This window comes from Pristis pectinata, chromosome 1 (genome assembly GCF_009764475.1).
Source record: "Pristis pectinata isolate sPriPec2 chromosome 1, sPriPec2.1.pri, whole genome shotgun sequence".
In the NCBI taxonomy this organism is placed as follows: Eukaryota; Metazoa; Chordata; class Chondrichthyes; order Rhinopristiformes; family Pristidae; genus Pristis; species Pristis pectinata.
The window spans coordinates 46,447,823-46,466,896 of record NC_067405.1 but is presented as its reverse complement, the minus strand read 5'-3'; the positions used below and the strand labels follow the sequence as shown (position 1 = coordinate 46,466,896).

General features: G+C 37.8%; 1 protein-coding gene across 8 annotated transcripts in view; it reads left to right on the top strand.

Annotated features, from left to right (window-relative positions):
- Positions 1–19,074, top strand: part of chn1 (chimerin 1) — a 92,220-nt gene that overhangs the window by 14,930 nt on the left and 58,216 nt on the right. For 2 of the 8 annotated variants that reach the window (XM_052015346.1, XM_052015322.1), the window contains exons 2-4: positions 9,447–9,485; positions 9,845–9,980; positions 11,734–11,789. The exons of 1 other annotated variant lie outside the window; for it this stretch is intronic. Coding sequence is in view for 3 of the 7 variants with exons in the window: in XM_052015295.1 (XP_051871255.1) it covers positions 9,447–9,485; positions 11,734–11,789 (95 nt within the window). In the remaining 4 variants the exon portion in view is untranslated. The remainder of the gene's footprint in view (positions 1–9,446; positions 9,486–9,844; positions 9,981–11,733; positions 11,790–19,074) is intronic. 5 more of the 8 variants (XM_052015295.1, XM_052015304.1, XM_052015313.1 and 2 more) reach the window with 3 other exon arrangements.

Below are 19,074 nucleotides of genomic sequence, written 5' to 3'. Positions count from 1 at the left end.
ACTGGTGGCTGAATGGCATGTGCTGATGTCCTTATGTACGGGAAGTATCAAATTTAGGCCTGCCATCCAGACAATAAGAAAGCTGACCATACACAAGTAATTTATTGTTATGATATTAACTCCACATTAAGGAAATGATTTATTAAAATACACCAAACCTTTCTGCTGTTCTGAGTTTTCAGTCTTTTGTTATTCTCTGCCAATCTCTGATCAGTTGTTATGCTTTCTACTGATTTTAACTTTTCAACTAAAGAGAATCTTTTTTTTAAAACTCTCTTGAAAACTTGCTTACGTATGTATCCCATTATAGTTTACATCAGCGTATACTTTTTTGGACTGACTGGCATATTAACATGTAGCCGCAATGTGATTTTGTGTAAATGTTGAGCAGTGAATGAAGCAGCCAGTGCCTAGCAGGATGCCACTTATCTGTTGGAGATCGGTTGTAATAGTTTTTCTGTATTTAACTTTTAAAAAAAAAGGTTTTAATTTGTATTTTGCTGTACTGTCATCAGAGAAGGATTTCATGTGCAATATTTTATGACTTGATAATTATCATTCCAACCTTAATGCATTAATGTTATAGTTTAAGAAATAGTAATTGTTTTTCAAATGTGTTGGGCCAACTACCACAAAGTCAAGTTCACGTGCACAAGTACATGTACAATGAAAAACTTAATTTCAGCAGCATCACAGGCACATAGCATCATATAAGCAGCATTCACAAGAAAAACATAAACAAATTTACACAATTTTTACAAGAAAAAACAAAAATAACAAAGTCCATTTTAATGCAAAGTGATCAAAGTGGTCATAGTGTTGATTAGGGTTTTGCAGGTTTGTTCAAGAACGGAATGGTTGGAGGGAAGTAGTTTTTTTTGAACCTTGTGGTGTGGGACTTCAACCTTCTATACCTCCTGCTCGATGGTAGCTGTAAAAAGATAGCATGGCCTGGATGGTGGGGATCTTTGTTGATAGATGTTGCCTTCTTGAGGCAGCGCCTCCTGTAGATACTACCAATGGTGGGGTGGGATATATTGGGCAGAGTCCTCTACTCTCTGCAGCTTCTTGCATTCCTAAGCCTTTGAATTGCCGTACCATACCATGATGCAACCAGTATTAACGTTAACCTTAACTAACATCAGCGATTTAAACATTTTCTGAAATCATTCTCAAATTCTGCTTCTAAATACTTTACGACATTAAACAATCTATTTACAATACTATATTGAAGTTCGATATTTTACAAATGGGACAAAAAGTGTTTTTGGTTGCTAGTGCTAAACAGGTGAGATCATTGCTTGTTTTTGTCACTCTGCACATTTGGTTCCATTGACTTCCATGACATCACAGCAATGTTTTATTGTGTGCTTTGAGATAGATGGCCTTTTTCTTCTGTATTGCCTATGATCTGATTTTTTTTTGTTGTTGAAAATCAAAGAAACTGCAGCAGATGGAAATCTGAAATAAAAGGAAGTGCTTGAAATACTCAGCAGATTAGGTAGCATCTATGAAGAGGGAAGCAGAATTACCCTTTCAAATCAGTGACTCTTCATCACAACCCTAGATATGTGCAATGGAAGGACTTTGATCAGAGATTGTGGTTACATAGTGCAGATGAAGTTTTGAATATAAGGTGCAGCACAAGAGGGAGGGCAGAGCCCTGATGAACCCTGAATTGTCAGGTGTTCTGATGAACGGTCATTGATCTGAAATGTTAACTCTGTTTTCTGCTCACAGATTCTACCTGACCTGCTGAGTATTTACAGCATTTTGGTTTTATCCAATTTTTGTTGCTAGCTAGCATCTGTGTGGTTCTCACTGCTCTTCAGCTGTAAAATGTTGCTAACTGTTAAGTTGTCCATAAATTTTTATGTCAAATTGAACTTAATTTTAAAATCGGTAGCAGTATTTCTCATCTTGTGATTGCACCAGGTTCCCTTTGGCCATTTGCAAAAGTATATGTGGATGTGTATACTGCATCTCTGAAGGTTTTATCGAAACACAATGATTGATCACCTCTGATGGTTCCATTGAGTAAATGAACCAAGTAAGCCAGAGAGATGCTGGATTCTATCCCTAGTATAAAATGTGTCAGACAATTTCTGCTTTTATTAAAATTATGTCTAGTATTTCTCAAATGTCCCACATGAATGAGGATATGTTGGAGTTCCTTTTCAGTCTGAAGAATGGTGAGGCCAGGAATCCTTATGAATGGAATGAATTTGCACTCAAGGCAAGAGTTGTTGTTAATTTGTAAGAAACATCCTGGATCAGGGTTTCCAAAGAACTTAAATGAACAATTTTCACACTGATGACTATAAGGGCAGGCACGGTAGCGTAGCAGTTAGTGTAACAATTTACAGCGCCAGTGACCCGGGTTCAATTCTGGCCACTTTCTGTAAGGAGTTTGTATGTTCTCCCTGTGTCTGCATAGGTTTCCTCCGGGTGCTCCAGTTTCCTCCCACCTTCCAGAGAAGTACAGGTTAGGAAGTTGTGGGCATGCTATGTTGGCGCCGGAAGCATGGCGACACTTGAGGGCTGCCCCCAGAACACTCTATGCAAAAGATGTATTTCACTGTTTCGATTTACGTGTGACTAATAAAGATATCTTATAGAGGAAATTAAGCTGATGCATCCAGCTGTAAAAAGAAATTGTGCCCTATAGATAAATGATATGGCACAAGTTGAAGCTGTAATGGGTGAATATAGTTGGATGGTGTGTGGATGAAGTTAAGGTAAGGTGTGGAGCGAGAGAGAGAGATTGGAGCCCAGATGAAACTCTAAATTTATAAAAGAAAAGTCAGGATATGAACTATCTATTGTCGCAGAGGCAAGCTTGAGAAGAAATTGATTTGCACAAGTCATGGGGAAACACGTAATCATGACCAGTTTAGCCTACATGATCTGTATAAAGGAGAAACAAGGGACTGCAGATGTTGGAATCTGGAGCAAAAAACAAACTGCTGGAGGAACTCAAGATTGATATTTGCTTCTCAATTCTAGTATATTATGCACAGCTGATTGGAGGATGTAAAATTGATCCATATATTACTGTAATATGGAAAACTTAATAAAATTGTTCCCTTTCTCAAGGAAAAGATATGTATCTGCAAGTTAAAACAAGTAGTCAGCTGGAAACCCAGCCTTTCCAAAAGATTTTTAAAAATTTATTTTGCAGTGCAGTGGATCTTTTAACTAGATGCACAAGAATGATTTAAGTTTTACCAATTTTATTTAGGTGTTTGAATAACTGTCCTTCTGAATTTGCACATCTTTGTTTTTAAAAGTTATCAGTTCGTCAATGTAATTTTTTGGTGTTGAAAGATGAATTATATTGTTAAAATCTTCCATCTGAATGGAAGATTGCTATTGGAATTATCTCCAAACTTGTTCAACCTTGTATATACTTCTAAGATTAAATTTTTTATTGATTACTTGCAGCTGGGATTATACTTCTGAAAGATTAACTTCAATTTCAAGAATAAATTGATAAATGAAATGCATTTTAAATGTTTGATCTGTGTTTAGCCAGGTTTGTATGCATAAGAATGGAAATACATTGATTAAATATGCTTGCAGGACATCGATTTAAATGGTTTGGACTTTTATTCAACCATTTTGCATCTTGTGCTGTATGATTTAGATTCCTTCACTTCAACTACTAGATTATTTCTGTGGGTGGGGATGTTTAGGCAGATGTATGGTGAGAAAATCAAAAAGATGAATGAATGTTAAAATGGCTGTCACTTTATTTGTACATAGCCCTCTTGTATAAAAACTTTTCATTCACTACACCCCACAGCTACTTTGTGACATGCAAAGGTGACGGTGATAAAGCATCTAGCTGGCTTCTAGGGAAAACAGATAGAAATAATTAAATTACATTTTACCATTTTATGAATAGATTAGAGTCAGCTAACCCTCCAAAGTTATGTCACAATGCCGTAACAAAAGTCTGCCCCCTTTTAGTAGAATTTAATGGGAGAGGATAGGGAACTATGTCTTATATTTAAATAACCAACATTAGAGATCACGTTCTGGGACAAGCGTATATCTTTGTGACCTGCCTCTGTCTGCATAATAGATTTTCATTAATAATGCATTAGTGAAGTTTGTACTTCATTCAAAGTTATACAAATAACATGAAAATTAATCATTTATGTCTGTTGCACCTACTTTGTTTAAAAAAAACATATTTTGGGTCTGGGCATTAGCCTGTACAGCGCGTGTGCAACAAAAATCTGAACACTGTCCATCTGATTATTTGCTGACCCATACTAACAAGTTGTGATGAAACAGACATGAATATGTGATAATGCATAATTTCCTGGATTCTCAAGTTGAATAAAGATGGGGGAGAAAAAAAGACAAAGAAAAATTGTTTATGAATCTCTTTGGGGTTCTCCACTTGTTTTCTGTTGCTGTTTGTCACGGTACTTTGGTTATATGTAGAAGCCTGCTGTATCAAGGAATCTAGCACACAGTAAACAGCAGCAATTATTAAAAAAAAAATAACATTTCCCTTGCCACGCAGCTAAGTTAACTTGTTACACTAATAGTTGGAGGATATTTAGTGAAAAGAAATCCAAAGATGTATAACTGATGAAAAATATATTTTCTCAAAATCCAAACAAAATTTGTCCGTTTCCAGGAAGTAGTAGAATTCTGTAGATTTGAACTTTGCAATTAATAAAGGAGCAAACTGATAATGTGATTGTAAATGACAACTAGGGTAAATATTTACTGAGTAATATCTTAGAATCATTGAGCCTAGAAGGTAGATACTCAATTTGTCCTATCTGTGCCAGCTTTCTGAACGAGCCAATTAGTCCCATCCTCCTCTTTATCCTTTAGCTCTAAAGTAGTTGACCCCATTTAGAAGGTTAGTGTTTGACTGGTTTTGCCACACATTCAATGACAATATGAGGGAAGGAATTAAAAATAAAGTAGTATAAATGATAATAAAATGGAGAAATAGGATTTTAGGATTTGACCCATTGTCTCTCACTTTTGGAGAAACACTTTAGGTATTCCTCAATTTATGGATGTTCAATTTATGAATTTTTGCTACAACACCTTTGACTCTTTAGACTCTGTGTCTTTGTTTTAAGAAACTGTTTTTCACAGTATTATGTGGTCCACCACTCCTCATACATAGGAAAACATTCTACCAAAATTCTCATAATGCATTTTGCTCAGCCTTTTTGATTTACAAAATTTCATAAAACAAAGCATTTTCCAGGCAACACATTGATTTTGCAAATTGTGGATGTAGTTTTCAGTCACCAACTATGAATATATTGAGTGGAATTCCCCATCTGCCACTATCTGACATTGCAACATTGTTCTTTGGTGGTGTATTCTTTGATCTGTTAATACTAATGATGTAGTGGACTAGTACAATGTAATCTGATCTACGTTTCCTGTCTTCAGCACTGCTCAATCCCTCAATCGTCAGACAGACTGTACAGCAGCACTGATTGAGCAGATTTTTTTTGTACTTAAACTGTGGGGAAAACCAAATTGTCGTCTTCTTCCACACACTGTCTTTCCTAAGCATTGCCTCTAATGCTCTCCCTGCCCCTGTCTGAAATTGAGGTATATTGTTCCAAAACTTTTTGTTATACTTGTTTTTGACGTGAATTTTGAATGATTTTCCACTAACGACACTGTATTTCTACAGCTGCATCAGCTTACCTAGCACTAAAACTCTCATTCATGCCTGTGTCACCTGACAATTCCAATGGACTCCATGCCAGAGTTCCTTGTTTTACCCTCTGTAGGCTTGAGGTTCTCCAATGTTTGCTGCCTGTGCCCTAACTTGAACTGTTCACCATCGCTCTATACTACACCCTGACATCTTAATTAAAAAATTTCAACTTGTTTTTTAGTTTGCTTCCTCTCAGTCTCGGTAATGTCTTCCATTAACACTTTAACATAGCTTCTCCTCCAATTCTGTTTTTATTTTGTTTGTCCCCAAATTTAATTCTCCGCTAAGGTTTTTTTCACGGTCACAGGCTCTGGAACGTGACTCCTAATCACTCTGACTCTCCATCTTCTGTTTTATTACTGACATTAAAATGTATCTCATTGACCAGGCCTTTTGTCTTTTAAGTCTAAGTGTCCAGTTTTGTTTGATAAAATTCTATGACAGTTCACTGGTGTATTTCACTGCAATAAAATTGCTACAATAAATATATCCATTAAAAGAAATCATGCGCTGGCAACTTCCACTGCACAATATGAAGTTTGGGACCTGAATGTCAGGAAATCTATGGACAATAGAAATACACTTTGCATTCGAGAGCAAAAGGAGAAATGTCACAAAAATAAAGAATGGCAATAATCTGGAACATTTCAACTTTGTGTATCAAAATAATAACCTCTCAAGTTTCAGCTGTTCTCTGCAAGTATCTGCATTTATTTTGGGTGTCTATTTGTGAGGGAAGGCTCATTCATGAGCTCAGATGTTTCCAGAGTATTCTGCTGCTTCAGCTTGTCAGTTTTCAGAATAAAAGTTGAAGGAAGGCCAATTCAACCCATTATTTGTTTGGATGTTATAATTGGGATAAGATATTTATTAGTCACATGTACAACGAAACACACAGTGAAATGCATCTTTTTGCATTACTGAAAATGTGATGGGGGTAGCCCGCAAGTGTCGCCATTCTTTGAAGCATAGGTGCTATTAGAGTTGTGTTAAACACTGGGACAAGATCATCCACTTGAACATTTCTGACTGTGACTCACTTTGATGTACAGTGTACATGGTTTACCAGTGAGCTTGCTGTACTCCCAAATGAGTTTGACAAACTGGGCCTCCACAGACTTTCATGCGACTTGTTGAACTTCGGCACATAGGAAAGGCCACGAAACCTATCCTGGATGATGGAATGATATGAAATGCTTGGCCTCCCAAATGAGGTCCCTATGTTAACTTGCATCAAGTTTCATTCATGTTTCACCTATGTTGTTGATGACTTGCACTTACTCTTGGTTGAGCCATATATTAATTTGTAAAAAAAATTAATATATGGCTCAACCAGGAGTGAGTACATTCCTATTTTGATTTGTAATTTGAATTGGGCATAATTAAATATTGATTTGGTAGGAGTAAATGGCATGGATCTTAGTGTTGATATGCAGAGGAAGCTTGAGATGCAAGTCCATAGCTTGTGGAAAGTGGCGACACAGGTGGATAGGATAGTGAAGAAGGCATTTATTATGCCTGCCTTCATAGGCCAAGGCATTGAGTATAAGAGCTGGGACTTAATGCTGCAGTTGTAAAAATATTGGTTCGACCACAATTGGGCTATTCCATACAGTTCTGTTTACCACACTATAGGAAGGTTGTGGTAGCAATAGAGAGAGTACAGAAGAGATTCACTAGAACGTTGCTTGCAAGGCAGGGCTGTTATTAAGACAGATTGGGTGGATTTATTCTCACTGGAATATAAGAGGCTGAGGTGTGACCTTATAGAGGTTTATAAAATTGAGGGGCATGGATAGGATAGATAGTCAGAGTCTTTTTCCCAGGGCAGGGGAGTCTAGAACTGAAGGCATAGGTTTAATGTGAGAGGGGGAGAAATTTAAAGGCAATCTGAGGGGTAAGCTTTTCACCTAGAGGGTGGTGGCTATCTGGAACAAGCTGCCAGAGGAGGTGGTGGAGGCAGATACAATAACAACTTTTAAAAGGCATTTGGATGGGTACTTATCAATAGGAAAGGCTTAATGGGATACGGGCCTAATGCTGGCAAATGGGATTAGTGTAGATAGGCATTATGGTTGGCAGGTATGAGGTGGGCCAAAAGGGCTAATTCTGTGCTCTGTGATTCTATGATTCTTCCGTGCCATGCTCCATGCCCTTCCTGTTCTGTAACTTCTTACAGATCTACAACACACTAGGATACTTGAAACTCTTGCAGTTGAAGAACATGCCTGATTTTAATCTCTTCTCCATTGACAGCCAAGTCTTCAATTGCTTTGGCAACAATTTCTTGAATTATCTCCCAAAACTTTGCCATGCCTACCTTCCTCTCTTTTCAGATGTTTTGTAAACCTGCTTCTTGATCTAGCTTGTTCACTGGTCCTTTCATCCTGAATTGGAATTGGTTTTGGTTTATTGTTGTCACATGTACCAAGATGCAGTGGTAAAACTTTGTTTTGCAAGCTGTCCATATGGATCATCTCAAAACATAAGTACATCGAGGTAGTACAAGGGAAAAGCAATAACAGAATGCAGAATTTAGTGTTTACAGATACAGAGAAAGTGCAGTGCAGGTAGAAAATAAGGTGCAAGGGCCATGACGAGGTAGATTGTGAGGTCAAGAGTTCACCTTTAATGTACAAGAATTTCATTCAAGAGTCTTTTAACAGCAGCATAGAAGCTGCCCTTGAGCCTGGTGGTACAGGTACTTAAGCTTTTGTATCTGCTACCCGATGGAAGGGGGGAGAAGGTACAATGTCCTGGGGGGGGGGAAGGGGTCTTTGATTATGCTGACTGCTTTTCTAAAGCAGCGAGAAGTGTAGACAGAGTCCATGGAGGGGAGTCTGGTTTTTGTGATGGACTGAGCAATGTCCACAACTTCCTGCATGAAATCAGGATGAGATCAGTTTATCTAATAATCCAAGGAGCTCCAGTACCATTGTTTGGTGTATCCAAGAATGGGCATAACTTAATACTGATTTTAAAAAAAAATGTTGTTAGAGCAATTTCTTCCTTATGAGTATTTAGCTGGTAATGTTCCTACTAGTCCAGTTTTAGACTGTCCATCACTCTATCAATGTCTCTCTTCCCACAAATGCTGCCTGAGTTACTGCGGTTCTCCATCATTTTCTATTGTTGTTTCAGATTCCAACATATGCAGTTTTTTGCTTTTATCTTTAAACTAATGTTATTCATAAAGCAACTATGTCATATATTTAATAATACTGGTTAGGTTTGATCTGTAAGATTAAATTTTTGGGGTATGAAATTGAAACTATTCAGCTTTGCCTTTGTCCTGTATTTCTGTTATTTTGTAATCTATTCCATGTAAAGGATGAGTTAATGGAATAGGTAAGTTAGCAATCTATGGTGTTATAGAGGAGGATCTTTCAAGAATCTGCGGCTAGCTACCATGAATCAAGATTTGGGTCCCTACTTGACTTGATTAAGGGTTTTAAGGAGATGTTGCTTGTGTTTGGCTTTGGGTCAAATATAAACTGGTAACATTGCATTACTCTTTGTGTTTTTGTAATATGGAACAAATGAATGACCAACTTCCTGAAACATGTGAGTTGTTTGAAAATTGAAAACATACCATTCAAAATCACTCTTCTCTATCATTAATTCAACTTCTGTATAAAATTAGAAATTATCCCACAGGAAAATTTGTCAATACTACTTGTTCAAGTTTAATTTCTTTTCTTGTAATTTTTCTTCAACTTTTTTTTGTACACAGAAAATGATGAATATAAGCCTCCAGTTTGGAAATCTTACTGTAAGTACAAACTTATTTTGATTAAAATTCGAATCAGAAGATTTAAAGTGAACTTGCATTGATTGCAAAAGCAAGTTCCTTAAACAAACTCTCCAGTTTTTTGACATCCTTTCCCACATCCCTAGATAAGTAGCTGAATTTTGAGATTGTGAGGTAGCTCATGAACAAGTATTCTTTTGCTATCCATACAACTATGTTTCAGGAAGAATATAGTTTTGGTTACTATCTTATGCTGTTGTACTAAAGTGAAGAGAAATTTGCTAAGTTGAAGTCTCTATCTGAAGTACTGTATTGTAGAAGAATCTATTAATTTCCTCGTGAATGAAGTGTCTTACAGTACTTTCAATAATTGTATATAGATTATCTGAAGACTTCTGAAATGATAAAGTCTTGGTAGCCCATAGCTGTAGTGGTACAACACTCAACTTCCAACCAGAAGGTCACGAGTTCAAGTCACAGAGCTGCCTCTCACTGGAACTCACTTGCCTCAGTTGGGTGAGTTCTATGATTTATCAGCTAGGTCTTAAGTGAAGTGCCACAAATTATCAAAGTGTAAAAATATTTGGAAGAAAAATGTGCCAGAATGTTACTACCCCAACTTGAATTATACCCTTTTCAAATCCTTTTCATCAAGGAATATCACTGACCATGATATTGAAAAGATCGAAATTCCTCCCTTTATATCTCTCCCCAAAGAGTATTGTTAACCCATGTGGTAGGAAATGTAAAAGAGTTAATTAAATCCTTCAATGAAAAACACGATGATGCTGGATTCCTCTAGATTTTCATCTAGATTCCAGCATCTGCAGTCCTTTGTTTCTCTAATTAAATCCTTCATATACTTAAGTCCTGATTCCTAGGTGATGCTTCGGCGCAATGCACATTCTTTGGTTTTTGTAAATTTGTCAATCTCAATTGTGCTGCTGTTTGAGGTTAAGTTTGGTACATTCAAATCTGACAGTGGATTGGAAAGGGCAATCTGATCGAAACAAATTATTATTATCTCCAAAACTGCCTGGGTGAAAACAGTCCTCTCAGAGACTTATTCTAGTGAGATAAGGAAAATCAATTCCAATACTTATATTTTTAACATAAAGAGTGCTACTAAATTTTCCAGTGTGAGAATAACAAGTAAGGAATTAATTGAGCTCAATCTTTTGAGCATTGCAGGAACTTCTTTGAACTTAGCTTATAAATCTAACTTTATTTAGGATTAAACTGAAATGTATCTAATGATTCCAGTAATTTTTTTTTATCTTTAGTCTAAAGAATTCAGTCAGCTTTTCCTTTGTGCATTTTTTTTTCTAAGGCTGATTATTAGGGTGAAATTTATCTTGAGATCCCATGTACTTAACCTAAACCTGATTCAATGAAATACACTGTACTGCCCATGATGGCAATTTTATGCCACCGTCCACTCTCCAAAGAAGATATATTACGTTTTGATGCTGATTTAGATAGTTCTCTGAAATGAAAAACAGAATGCTTTTTCTGAGGCTGGAAATGTGATTGCAGTCTACTGTTGGCTTAACCACAAGCTGTCAAAATATTACAAGTTCAGAAGATGCTCAGAAAGAGATGAGTTCTCTGTTCAATTTCCCTTGCTATTTTGGAACTATTGGTTAGAAATCTTTGAACATTCTGAAGCATATTTTGTCCTCAGATAGAACTACTTTGGAAAAATTTGAAGTCTAAGCTGATAAAGTAAATCTATGTAGCCCTGGAATTACACTGTTGTAGTTTCTGTTCAACAGAAATTATACATGTATACCATTCAAAACTGCTTTTTGACTACCAGAGAAAAGCTAGAATGTGCTAAATTTGTAATTTTCCATTTGTTAACATGGGCTAAATTAGCATTTTAAATACATTGAAGCCAAAATAAAAACATGCTGTTAAGAAAAGCTGACGACTATTTTGAGATTGTGTACAGTAAACAGCTCCACATTTTACCACTTCAGTTTGTATTCTGTGGAGTTTTCAAAATGCAATTGTCACTACTGGAATAAGGTGCTAGATTCTTTTCAGCAGAAACAAAGAAAACAGGATAACAAGCCCTATCAATTTTGACTATAAACTATGAAAAAAATTGCCGTGCTTTTGAAATCAATTGATCTGCAGTGTTACCTTGTATAAGTCATGCTTTATTTTGTGTCTCCTGTCTAAGTAACAATTTACCATAATTTTGTACATCAGTTGTGTTCTTAAATTATAATTTAACTTTGATTTTTCACTTCCCACTTTCCAGTGTATCAGTTACAACAGGAAGCTCCTAATCCAAGGAGGATTACATGCACGTGTGAGGTTGGTTTCATGTTAACCATGTATCTTTGATTTACAGTCAAGTGGATTTACAATCAAGTCGTTTCTGTCCTAATTCATTTATCCAAAATTATTTCAATCTGCTGCACAAATACTTCAAATTCAGTAAGAATCTGAATACATAATTTATGAGATTTGTTCTTTTGAGCCATTGCTCAGGATGAAATACTCCTATATTTAAAAAAAGTGACCTTGCTATCAAATCAAAACTTGTGGAGCAAAATAACATGCAGTTCAACAAAAAAAAATTGTCAAGGTAACTACACAGTTAGAGTTGTTAGAAATGTGTCTGCATTAGTCATTGATTTTAGTACTGCAGATCCCATGCTAATTATGATTAGGAGTTTGCCTTTTTTCGTAAAATTTCTTGAGATTGTAGCATTGAGAAGTTGTAATAGTGAACTCCTTGACAGATGCACTGGACATAGTAATCTCACCCATGCCCCAAGTGCATTTCTTCAGTTGTTTGAAAGGTGGATTGATTTAACAAAATGAGTTGATGCTGGAAGTAAACCAGTTGGTAATTTTACAGTTGTCAAGTGAGCAAGCAGAGTGGTATTTAAAGTTAATTCCCCCCAATTCATCATAATTCAGTGTCACTCCGTGTGACAAGGAAAATAAGTATGTCCCACTGTCCCTATTAGCAAGCTAGGTATCACCTTTCAGGTCAGTTCTTCCTCTGATCCTGTTGTACACAGTCTGAAGCAGGAATTGGTCCCTGTTTACCTGAGCAGACCTTGTTGAATTATGTGGTTTTTGTATGTTTGTGATTCTTTCTTTAATAGAAAATTATAGAATAGATCTGTGATCTGTTCCTGGTTTACCTGACCAGAAAAGTACTAGCTTTACAACAGAGGCTGTTATTTACTTCTGTCTCTCCACCCCTCCATGCCCATAAGTTTTTTTACAATTTGTTTTATGACATTGACAATACTGAGATAAGTTTTGTATAATTGTCTAGAGAAGGTGGCACTGATCCTTAAGCCAGTACTGTTTTTGTGGCAGTGTTGTTTCTGGAAAGATGATGGATGTGAAATTCTAGATTTTTGTGCTGGTGGCAGTGAATTTGCCAAAGCTCAGATAGTGTTCTTAGCAGTAGTGATCCCAAGAATGGGAGAGGGTGTGACTGTAAGACTGATGAGCTGCAATAGGGAAACCTTTAGGAAGGCAGTACTTTAGCCACAGAATTTGGAAATGGATATTGCTAAAATTAATATGAAAAAAATATAACTTGTGGTATTATATGTCATGACTGATGCAGACATTGTATACCTAAAATATAATAGTGGCAGAATTGAAAATCAAGTACACAGTTTTACTCCAAGTATTATTTATTTTATTATTCAAGAGCATTTATTTATTAGTTACAAACAAATTATTTTAAGCTTTGAATAAGAAACCTCTTTCAAAGTAATTGCTCCAAATACAGTAAAATTACAATAGTCCAGCGTCTGATTATTCTGAAATTCTGATGGTTCAGCATCTGGCTCACTCATTAGTCTGGTATGTGAGTCCAGGATCCAGAGTTCAAACAAGGTGTGCGGGCAGAGATTGGAGTGCAGCTGGGGTCAGGGTCCAGACCAGGTTGGAGCTAGGGTTGGGATTCAGAACACCAGGAATCAGGAACAGGGTGGGGTTTGCGGCCAGAGGTGGGGTTCAGAGTGCTTGTGTACTTCCCACTCCATTTGAACTCGCAGGCGTCATTGGAACATTTGTTATACCACTGTGTAATATGTAAAACAAAAAGTGAAATAAAAGTGTGTTTGCGTATGAATAAGAGTAACATTTATTAATCCAGAAGATCTGATAGTCCAGCACTATCAAAGTCCTAAGGATGCCTAATTACAGGAGTTTTAATGTAATACCCTTTCGGTTACACTGTTGAAAATATTGATAAATTTGATAAATTAGTTCTTTAGCACAGCATCATTTATGCACCAAAATAAGAAAGTTAGCAGATATTTGATTAAGATTTCTTTGATAAGATTTCAAAATATTTATTTCTTGCACATAATCCTCAGAAGAAGCCTTGCATTTGAAATAGGATCAATCTGTAATTCCTGAATTGTTTTTTTTTTAAATTGTGGTGAGTGCTGCAAATTAAAGGTTTCACTCAATCCGGAAACGGAATACAATTAAATAATTGTTGGGAAAGTGGTGTTTAGTTTCATTGACCTTGGACTAAAGAGCAAAAATCACCAGACTTTATGCTCATGATTACTTTCAAGTGACCCTAATTGCATGGTATAGAATTGGGAAAGAAGTGAAGTTGATTTGATTGTGAGGCCTCTTATTATTCAAATAGCTTGCTCTCTTACCCTGTATACAGTGGCATGCAAAAGTTTGGGCACCCTTGGTCAAAAATTCTGTTACTGTGAATAGTTAAGTGAGTAGAAGATGAAGTCATAAAGTTAAAAGTTAAAGATGAAACATTCTTTTCAATATTTTAAGCAAGATTAGTGTATTATTTTTGTTTTGTACAATTTTAGAGTGAAAAAAGGAAAGGAGCACCATGCGAAAGTTTGGGCACCCCAAGAGATTTGAGCTCTCGGATAACTTCTACCAAGGTCTCAGACCTTTATTAGCTTGTTAGGGCTATGGCTTATTCACAGTTATCGTTAGGAAAGGCCAGGTGACGCAAATTACAAAGCTTTATAAATACCCTGACTCCTCAAACCTTGTCCCAACAATCAGCAGCCATGGGCTCCTCTAAGCAGTTGCCTAGCTCTCTGAAAATTAAAATAAATGATGCCCACAAAGCAGGAGAAGGCTTATAAGAAGATAGCAAAGTGTTTTCAGGTAGCCATTTCCACAGTTTGTAATGTAATTAGGAAATGGCAGTTAACAGGAACGGTGGAGGTCAAGTTGAGGTATCGAAGACCAAGAAAATTTTCCGAGAGAATTGCCCGTAGGATTGCTAGAAAGGTAAATCAAAACCCCCGTTTGACTGCAAAAGAACTTCAGGAAGATTTAGCAGACTCTGGAGTGGTGGTGCACTGTTCTACTGTGTAGCGACACCTGCACAAATATGACCTTCATGGAAGAGTCATCAGAAGAAAACCTTTCCTGCGTCCTCACCACAAAATTCAGTGTCAGAACTTTGCAAAGGAACATCTAAACAAGTCTGATGCATTTTGGAAACAAGTCCTGTGGACTGATGAAGTTAAAATAGAACTTTTTGGCTGCAATGAGCAAAGGTATGTTTGGAGAAAAAAGGGTGTAGAATTTCATGAAAAGAACACCTCTCCAACTGTTAAGCACGGGGGTGGATCAATCATGCTTTGGGCTTGTGTTGCAGCCAGTGGCACAGGAAACATTTCACTGGTAGAGGGAAGAATGAATTCAATTAAATAACAGCAAATTCTGGAAGCAAATATCACACCATCTGTAAAAAAAAAGCTGAAGATGAAAAGAGGATGGCTTCTACAACAGGATAACGATCCTAACCACACCTCAAAATCCACAATGGACTACCTCAGGAGGCACAAGCTGAAGGTTTTCCCATGGCTCTCACAGTCCCCCGACCTAAACATCATCGAAAATCTGTGGATAGACCTCAAAAGAGCAGTGCATACAAGACGGCCCAAGAATCTCACAGAACTAGAAGCCTTTTGCAAGGAAGAATGGGCGAAAATCCCCCAAACAAGAATTGAAAGACTGTTAGCTGGCTACAGAAAGCGTTTACAAGCTGTGATACTTGCCAAAGGGGGTGTTACTAAGTACTGACCATGCAGGGTGCCCAAACTTTTGCTTTGGGCCCTTTTTTGTTATTTTGAAACTGTAAAAGATAGAAATAAAAAAGTAATCTTGCTTAAAATATTAAAGAAATGTGTCATCTTTAACTTTATGCCTTTTGGAAATCAGGTCATCTTTTACTTGCTTAGCTATTCACAGTAACAGAAATTTTGACCAGGGGTGCCCAAACTTTTGCATGCCACTGTATGAAGAATGACCTGCTGATGTAATGTAATGCAGCTGGCAGCATGACTCACAGTTAGCATATTTTGGAGGTTAAGGAGAGATTTAACAAAGCATTTTTTTAGATTATCAGATATTTATTGCAATGATATAATATGCTTACACATCACACATATTTGAACTAAGATTATATAACTCAGAGTTGTACAGCACAGAAATGGGGCCTCCAGACCACTGTGTCCATGCCAACCTTTTTGCCCATCCATACGTATCCCATTTCCCTACAATAGGGCAGTATCCTTCTATGCGTTGCCTATTAAAGTGGATGTCTAAATGTCTCTAAAACATAATGATTGTATCTGATTCCACCACCACCTCTGGCACCGAATTCCAGATATCAACCACTCTCTGTGTAAAAATAAAACTTTCCCTTCAAATCCCCCTTATAACTCTTTCCTCTCACCTTAACCTATGCCCTCTTGTTTTTGATACCCCTACCATGGGCAAGGATTTTGACCATCTACCCTATCTATGCCTCTTATAATTTTATATACCTCTGTCAGGCCATCCCTCAACGTTCTTTATTCCAGGGAAACAAGCTCAGCCTATCCAATCTCTCCTCATAGCTAAAGGTCACCAATCCAGGTAACATCCTGGTGAATCTCCTCTGTTGTCTCTCAAGCGCAACCACATCCTTCCATTAGTGTGGCAACCAGAATTGCACATAATACTCCATGTGTAGTCTAATCAGTGTCTTAGAAAGTTGCATGATAATGTCCCCACTGTTGTATTCCATACCATGACCTATGAAAGCAAGCATGCCTTGTTACTTCTTCACCCCATCTGCCTATGTTGCCACTTTCAGGGAGCTGTATATTCGAACCCCAAGATCCTTCTGTTCATCAACATTCCTTAGAAGCCCACCATTTACTGTGTGTCCTATGCCTATTTGACTTCTCAAAATGCATCACCTCGCACTTGTCAGGATTAAATTCCATCTGCCAATGCTATGCCCAACTTCCTGTCTGGTCCCATTTGCCTACATTTAGCCCATATCCCTCGAAATGTTTAGCATCTGTGTACCTGTCCAAGAGTCTTTTAAATGTTAAATGTTGTACCTGCCTCAACCACTTCCTCTGGAAGTTGCCTCTCAGATCCCTTTAAAATCTTTCCCCTCTCACCTTAAACCTAAGCCCTCTAGTTTTTGATTCCCTTTCCCTGAAAAAAAACCCTTATCTATACCCCTCATGATTTTATACATCTCTGTAAGGTCACCCCTCAGTCCCTTACACTCCAGTGAATAAATTCCAAGCCTGCCCAGCCTCTTCTTGTGACTCAGGCCCTCAAGTCCTGGCAACATTCTCATAAATCTTCTTTGCACTCTTTCCAGCTTAATGATGTCTTTCCTTTTACAGGGTAACCAAAACTGTACATAATACTCCAGGTGTGGCCTCACCAGTGTCTTGTACAACTGCAACATAACGTTCCAACTCCTATACTCAGTGCTCTGACTGATGAAGACCTGCATGCCAAATGCCTTCTTCACCACTATGCCTATCTATTGCCACTTTCAGGGAATAATGTATGCTTAATCCTAGGTTCCTCTGTTCTACAACCAATCCCTGCAGTACACCACTGGTCACAGTCTTCTAATCAAAAAAGCATCCTTCTACCACTACTCTCTGCCTTCTATCACCAAGCCAATTTTGGATTCAATTAGGCAATTCATGTTGGATCCCATGTGCCTTAATTTTTTTTTCGACCTGTCTACCATGTGGGACCCTATCAAGTGCCTTACTAAAGTCCATACAGACAATGTCTTCTACCTTGCCTTCATCATTCTTAGTTACCTCTTCAAAAAACTCAAATTAATGAGGCAGGATTTCCCCCACACAAAGCCATGCTGACTGTCCCTGATCAAAGGTACATAATTCCTATCCCTTGGGATTTTCTCCAATAACTTCCCTACCACTGACATAAGGGAAAGTGTTACTGAAGGCTCACAGGCCTGTAGTTACCTGGCTTATCCCCGATGCCCTTCTCAAATAAAGGAACAGCAATAGCTAATCTCCAGTCTTTTGGTGCCTCATCTGTGGATAATGAAGATGCAGAAATCTCCATAAAGCCCCCAGCTGTCTCTTCCCTTGCTTCCCATAGCAACCTGGGATAGATTATGGTTGATATCTGGAACTCGATGCTAGAGGAGGGATACAAATTGCTATATTTAAGAAGCATTTAGATTATGCACTTAAATGGGAATGGCTTAGAAGGATATGAACCTAGTACAGGTAAGTGGGATTAGTGTAGATAGGACAAAAGATCGGCATGGACTTGGTGCTGTACAACACTATGATTATCTGAGTTCTCATCCGGTCCTGGGGATTTATCAACTCTTATGTGTCCCATGACCTTTAACACGTCCGCCTCCTCCTCAATACTGACCTGCTGCAGATTATCCACCTTCCCCTCCCTGAATTCACTATCTTCCATGTCCTTCTCCTTGGTGAATACAGATGACAACTATTCATTTAGGACCTTGTCCACATTGCCTGCCTCCACACATAGATACCTCTTTGGTCCCTAAGGAGACCCACTCTTTCCCTGGCTACCCTCTTGCTCCCATTGTACTTAAATAATGTCTTGGGATTCTTCTCAATCTTGCCAATCATCTTTATGGTCCCTTATTGCCCTCCTAATTTCTTTAAGTTCTCTCCTACACGCTCTATGTTCCTCAAGGGAATCCCTCGATCCCTGTTACCTATACCTACCATATGTTTCCTCTTTTCCCCTGATCAAGTCTTCAATATCATTTGTCATCTAAGTTTCCCTAATCTTGCCAGCTTTGCCTTTCCCTTACTGGAACATTCTGACCCTGAACTCTTACCAACTCTCTTTCAAATGACTCCTACTTATCAGCTGTTGTTTTATCCACAAGCATCTGCTCCCAATTTACTTTCTGCAGGTCCTCTCATGCTATTGTAAATCAGTCTTCCGACAATCGAAGGTCTTCACTTGAGGACCAACCTAATCCCCTTCCATAATGTGAAATTTACAGAATTATTGTCACTGCTCCCAAGGTGTTCCCCCATGACACTTTCACAACCTGCCCAGTTTCATTTCCTAAGATAAGGTCGAGTACTGCCCTGTCTCAAATAGGACTCTCTACATATTGTATGGGGGGGAAAGAAACAAATTCTGCCCAAGTCCCTTGCCCTAAGGAAATCCCAGTCAGCATTGGGAAAGTTAAAATCCCCCACTACTATATCCCTATTGCTTTTACATCTTTCTGTCGCTTTAATTTCTCCTAACTGTTGGGAGGCCCTAATTGCAGCAAAGCGATTGTCCCTTT